Source organism: Punica granatum, chromosome 5 (assembly GCF_007655135.1).
Source record: "Punica granatum isolate Tunisia-2019 chromosome 5, ASM765513v2, whole genome shotgun sequence".
Taxonomy (NCBI): Eukaryota; Viridiplantae; Streptophyta; class Magnoliopsida; order Myrtales; family Lythraceae; genus Punica; species Punica granatum.
In genome coordinates this window covers 10,563,524-10,570,033 of record NC_045131.1, presented here as the reverse complement: position 1 = coordinate 10,570,033, position 6,510 = coordinate 10,563,524, and the positions used below count along the sequence as shown (strand labels likewise).

The 6,510-nt window shown below is 41.7% G+C and overlaps 1 protein-coding gene across 1 annotated transcript; it reads right to left on the bottom strand.

The window, feature by feature from the left end:
* Positions 1 to 5,032: 5,032 nt before the first annotated feature.
* On the bottom strand, positions 5,033 to 6,053 carry LOC116207359. The gene is made up of 2 exons (XM_031540268.1): positions 5,396 to 6,053; positions 5,033 to 5,280 (listed from the first exon to the last, which is right to left on the bottom strand). The coding sequence occupies exons 1-2, from the start codon at positions 6,035 to 6,037 to the stop codon at positions 5,245 to 5,247; spliced, it is 678 nt and encodes a 225-aa protein (XP_031396128.1). The 5' UTR covers positions 6,038 to 6,053; the 3' UTR covers positions 5,033 to 5,244.
* Between the last annotated feature and the right edge of the window lie 457 nt (positions 6,054 to 6,510).

Genomic DNA, 6,510 nt, shown 5'->3' with positions numbered 1-6,510 from the left:
AAAAATATTGAAAGAAACCCCATTCGCAGAGGCTGATCACTTGCAAACGTCGAGCCTTCGTCCTGCAGCCAAAACGGAATCGGGAACTGTCGTTTAGTTTTTTTCCAGGAAAGATCAAAGAAGGAGAAGGAATAAAAAATATACAGCACACCATGGGCATGCTTCTTCTTTCTACTGGCGATCTCTTGCAACAAGTTTTTCTTAGTCCCGATGCGCAACGAGACAAATGCTTCGACAGTGGCTTCCGTGACCTGATCATCGCTGAGCTCCGCCTGCTCCCAGTCGTCGTCCTAGCCGACCTCCCTCTCCTCCAGTCTGAATCCTTCAAACCCCAGCTCCTGAATGATCACCTCTAAGTTGGCGTTCTGCATCCTCTGCACCAAGAGAATCAGGTCGGCGGGCTGCCACGCCATTGTGAACGAGTGCCTGCACTGTTGGAGCCACAGCGCGTGGGAATTGTTCCAGACACCGACGAAGGTGTAGACAGGGGTCATGAGGAAGTCCCGGAGGATTGCGGGGACATGCTCGGCACAGGTGAGCTGTACGATGAGGCAGCTGTGTCTAATGCATAAGTGAAGCGCGGCAGCGTGCTCGTATCATCGTCACCGGTGGACTGTCGGACGCCAAGGCCAATGACGGGGCGGCGGATTTGTTTGAGTAACTTTCTCGCGGACTCGATCCACCGAGACATGGAGCGGCGGTCCAAGGTGTCCGTAGTGATGATTTTGTGGCTGAAGAACTTGACGCGGTAGTCCCTGTGTTCATCGGAGACTCGGTAGCGGTCCATGATGCTGGCCGCCATTAGAGAGAGAGAGAGTTGGGAGAAATGATCGGGGAGAAGGAAGGGGGCGTTCATACAGAGATCTTGAATATATCCGTGCAAATATATCGTCAACGAAAAAATAACCGTCCGCTTTTTGTTAGTTATTAGGAATTCCGTTTGTATATTTAACAGAAAAAAAAATATATATATATATATATATATTTTCAACAAGAAATAAGAATTAAGAAAATAAGAAGAAAATGGTTATTGCACCATGTAATTTTCTCGGGAATTTTAAGGGACAATCAATAAATTTTGTTGCACGATACCATTAAGTAAATTACTAAAACTAAAGTGTAAGTGCAAATAAAGTATTTTACTAAGGTTGCTCGAAATTTGTATGCTTTATTTCAAAATTTGTATAGTTTATTTCAAAATGTGTTCTGACCAAATGTTAATTGGTTGGTGGGAGTGCTGACTTAATTTGAATTGAACTATTTATAACTATATAGTTTCAAACTAAACGATCCTTTTCTTTCGAGCAAAAAAGGATATTGGTTCACTAATTCTATCTACATCAATTTTAATTAGAATTTAATATTCCAATTAGGAGCATATAAGATATCATAGATAATTTCCTTGTTGGACCAATAATATCGTGAAAAACATTTTAATTTATTTATGTTTAAAATAAAATGAATTTGCCATGAAATTTATGCGACTTGTTTTCTCTTTTTTTTTATGGAATTTACTTTCTTTATGAGTAATTTACTGAACGTTCAAGTAACTTATTAAGAACTATAATAATTTATTTTGATGGTATGATACAATCAAGTGTATCATAGAGCTTCCCAATTTTTTCCCCTAATTACGAGGATTTCAGGCACTTATACTTACTCGTGAGACAATATGGGCTGAACTTAGAGCGATTCAAGAAATCTTTGCCCTCATCCAATCGCGATGAAGCTAAGGTCAGCGGTAACTGCATGACATCTTATTCATTCGTGTGAGTGGTCGGGGAGAATTAAGAAGACTTGAAATTCTAATTCCGACGGTGGAAAGTCGGTGACCTGTTTTCTTTCCGTGCAAGGGAAATTTTATAAATATGGCATACCGTTTAGGAAAGGTTTGCCGGCAGATCAAGAGCATATGGATTTGCTCATTCATATCTCCCACAGAAGCTATTTTCCTTCAAGAAGAAAGAGAAATTATAGCATGTACACAATCATCTGGAGAACGACACGGAAAAAGGCAAACGAGGCTGGTCGGGCTATGATGAAATGTATGGAGCGTGGCAGCTGCTTCGCATGCTGTGGCCAAATATTATACAAGGTAGTCACTGGCAATGTTACTGGATGCAGTAGGTGGCCAAGAGAGTTTCGGGCGAGATTCAAGTGAAATTCTCATCAGATTCTTCAAGCTATATTTATATCGGATAAATTAGGCATATACAGTTGAATATTAAAGTTACAAAACCGTGCACAAGCCGACATCGGATAGATAAAGACGCAAGTCTTAACACATCAGCCACATGAGACCTCACTGTAGTGTGAATCGTAACCGACATAGAAGAACCAGAGAAGGAGTCCTAAATTCTCGGCAAGATAGAACCAGAAAAGCACAGACGAATAAAATGAGTCTCGAGTGCTTAGTGAGCTTAGATAATGAGTAATGGACAATCTAATTACGGTTAAAAGTTCAAGAGAGATGCGCATGGTAATACTCGCATAATTTTGTGAAATTTGGCTAGATAACTTCCCATATAGTTTACATCACAAGTATCCTAAGCGGGCACATGCCAACTAGTTTATAACCAGAATGTAGCCCGATACGTAAAGATGGGACTAACTTTTCTGTGCGCCGATCGAACAAAAGACTGCACACATGAACTATGTTCATAAATTTGTATACTCAAAGAACGAGTAAGAACTACGGGCGTAGTCACGATCTGATCAGTATTTGGAAACAAGGTCCACAGAAAGTGTAGCTCCATTGCAACCCCGGCCCAAAAGTTTCAAGGCACATGAGAACTGAGTAAGAAATCGACCGGGTGATTGGATTACAACCCCAAAAGATTGAAGAAATCCGCATATGAACTGAGGGGGAAATATTTCGGGTTAATTTCCACGCACAGCTATGGTTCAAATGCAGTGTAACCAACTACACTCACTTGTAAGAGAATATAGGCTTAGCTTTTAGAGCGATTCAAGAAATTGTTACACTCATCCAGAATGAAGCTAAATCGTCGACGGTACTTACGTGATATCTTACTCCGTACATATTCTAATTATTCTTTTTACAACACTTAAATAAAATTATCGATTGCATTAGTCGGGAGAAATTGGATGTGACACACCATTCGCAAAGGTTTGAGTGATGGAACTTTACGTTGACAACCATCGGTTGTTGTTTATCTGCAGAAAAGCATGGATTTGCTCATATCTCCGACGGGAAAGATTTCCTTCAATTAAAGGGTGATAAATTAATTGTTGCATGAACTTTAGATTATATCAGCAACGGAAGCAACCGATATAGGTTAATGACACGAAAAAAGAGCGACATGAGACCTCATCGCAAGTACGGGTTCTCCCAGTCGCTCATGCTGATTTCCATCTCTAATGCCACTCCTGAGTAGCCCAGACGCTCCTTCACGATCCTCTCAAACGACGCCTGGCAGAGAGACTCCCCGTCGTCCGTCTCCACGTGCAGCCTCAGGTCCACTGGCCGGCGGTCCATCTCCAGCTTGAACCCGCACTCCTTCAGCCGCCGCGCGTCGGAGTGGTTCCAGAAGCCGACGACGGTGTAGGTCGGGTCTTTGAGGAAGCGCCGGAGGATCATGGGACCGTGCAGGCGCAGGTGAGCTGGACGATGAGGCAGGCCCGGCCGACGCAAATCTGGATTAAAAAATTACGAATAATCTTATTAAATATCAAATATGCAACCTCTAAATCATCGTTGATCGAAAAGACCACAACCGTTGTGGATTAGTATTAATGATCTCAAACTTTTGCTAGACGCCTCAGAATCGATCGAGCTCCTGGAATTGAGGCTTGATGTCAAAGTCATTTTTTATTTTGTATTTGATTTTAAAGTTACGTAGAGTTGAATTTTAATTTTAATTGAATTGTAATGATTGTGTTGTTGAATTATGAAAAAAAAGTGTAAAAAAATAATAAATAGTTAAAAAAAATAATGATTGTATTGTTAATTATAAAACCCTCATGAGCGCCCTTTATCTTCAAAATTAAATTTGAATGATTAAAAAATTTTAAAAAATTATTATATCTTCCTTTTTCTTATATAATAAATAAAATTCCCTTAAAGTTCCCCTTTTAATTTTTAATTGTGAAATCAAATGAGGCGTAATAATTTGAATTAATACTTCAACTAGTTTGTTCTCGATCGGCTACCACACATCAGCACCAGAAGCCCAGCTACGAATTTCGAGAAGTACAAATTCTTCGTCATATTTAATATACCATCAGGCAGCCTCCTGTGCAAATAGGATTAACTCGTCTAATTCGCCGACTATACTAAAACCCCCTTGAACAAAATAATTTTAAAAAGAAGTATTTTAATTTTTTTAAAATAAACAATAGAAAAATATTTGCTTTTATTTTGAAATTAACACGGTAATCTACAAACGAAAATCCAATTTTAGGATGTGAACTGAATATAATCTCAGCATTCTTTATGACTCTATAATGTGAAAATAGGCACATTTTTAGTACTACATCGCCTGTCGTGTTTGGTTTTAGGATATTATTTTAGAATCACAATTCTAACTTAATTTTACTCACTACAAAATAAAATAATTCATATAAAGTCAAAGAGTGAGTCCCATTTATAACATTTTTTTCTACAATAAAACAATATAACTCATATAAAGTCAAAAAGTGAATCCCATTTATACATCTTTTTTTCAAAATCAAAATTTGATTTTAAAGTCCTACTATGAAACCAAACGCAACATAAAGCTTTTGGATAAGGATTCTATTTTTTAGGATTTCGTTATTCAAACTGAACTAGAGAGCATGCCCCATACCGGTTCATGAGAATTCTATCACCGATCGATAAGAGGGTTACAAATCTAATCTTCTTTCTCATGAGAACATGTCATCAACATAACATTTCAGATCATGTTGGTTAAATGCGACACATCCTAGCGATCACTATGCTTATTTTGCATGGGGGCCTGATCGGCTTTCGACGCGTAATAATTTCCCCCAAAATAGAACACGAGAAAAGCATAATCACGAACAAGCCAGAAAAACAATGAGACTAATAGATTGCTTAGTCACAACAATCACAAAAGTATCAAGAAATCCGCAAGTATACGAGCTAGGTAAGAAATTGATCGGGTGATTCGATCTACACGCGGCTCATCAAGCCATATGAGCCCATGAATCCAGCCAGTCAAATTCAATGTATCCAGAAGAATCAACAAAAACCTGAAAGAAACTAACTCCACTTGCCGCTAGTCAGTTCGCAGAACTCCAAAGAAAGCAATATCCCTCCTGCAGTCAAAAATGGAAAACGGAATCAATGGTTGCTCAATTTCATTCTCCCGGAAAACGTTTTCAAAGAAGGAAAAAGGCGTATTCCCTTTTCCACCGCCATGGATCCACAAACCTCAGTGCTTCCTCCTCCATCTGTTACGTAGTTCCATGCTTCGATCATCATCCCGATGCGCAGCGAGAGGAACGCGTCGAAAGTGGCTTGCTTCACCCGATCGTCGTGCAGCTCCGCCGCCTCCCAGTCACTCACGCTGATCTGTCTCTCCAGCCTCACTCCGTGATACCCCAACCACTCCCGCACAATCGTCTCGAAAGACGCGGCCTTCATCCCCGGCAAACAGAGCCTCAGGTCGACGGGCCGCCGCGCCATCCTCAGCTGGTGCCTGCAGTCCTTCAGCCTCCACGCGTCGGAGTGGTTCCAGACGCCGACGAAGGTGTAGGCAGGGTTCAGGAGGAAGTTGCGGAGGACGGCGGGAACCTCTGTGGCGTGGGTGAGTTGCACGATGAGACAGCGCCGGCCGACGCATAGCTGGAACGTGGCGGCGCAGTCGCTGTGTTCGGAGTTGTACCACTGGACGCCGAGGCCGATGATGGGGTGGTCCGTGTTGCGGAGGGGCCTGGTGGCGGAGTATATCCACCGGTGCATGGCGCCGGGGTCGGAGGTGACTGTGGTGGTGATGTAGATTCCAAAGAAGTCAACGGTGTAAACCCAGTGACCATAGGCGACCTCGTTGCAGTACGTGACAGTGACCGCCATTAGAGGGGGGGGGGGGGGGGGGAGTGAAGTGAAGCTTGGAGACGACGAAAAGAAAAGGAGAGCGAGAGAGTTGGGGGAAGGGGGACGGGGCTTTTGAAGGTCGTGCTATTTTTCGAGCACAGATTTAATTTTGGCAATAATATGAGCAGAGAAAAGGAAATAAAAGGGAAGAAACAAGAAAGAATAGTTCTGATGGAGTAATATTAATTTTTTGTCCACGAGAAAAATAAAAAGGCCGATGAGAGAGCAGCTTGGCACGAATTATTTCGACATAGGATCAAAATAATCTGGATTCGCATCAATGCATTCTATCTTCCGTTTGATAGGTGGGTGCGGATTCTCAACGACGATTGACGATTGACGGATGCTCAAAATTCGCACATAGCTAACCGCCCTAATTCGCCGAGCCATTATTTACTTTGTCCCCTTTTGAATTTGAGGATGCTGTGGAAGCATAGGAAAATGGGAGAGTG

Bases quoted from the DNA above. Each gene is read 5' to 3' on its own strand.
- LOC116207359 (XM_031540268.1), bottom strand. From the start codon at position 6,037: ATGGCGGTCACTGTCACGTACTGCAACGAGGTCGCCTATGGTCACTGG. The intron at 5,281-5,395 runs GTTTGTGGATCC...TTTTGACTGCAG, and splicing joins ATGGAGGAGGAAGCACTGAG to GAGGGATATTGCTTTCTTTG.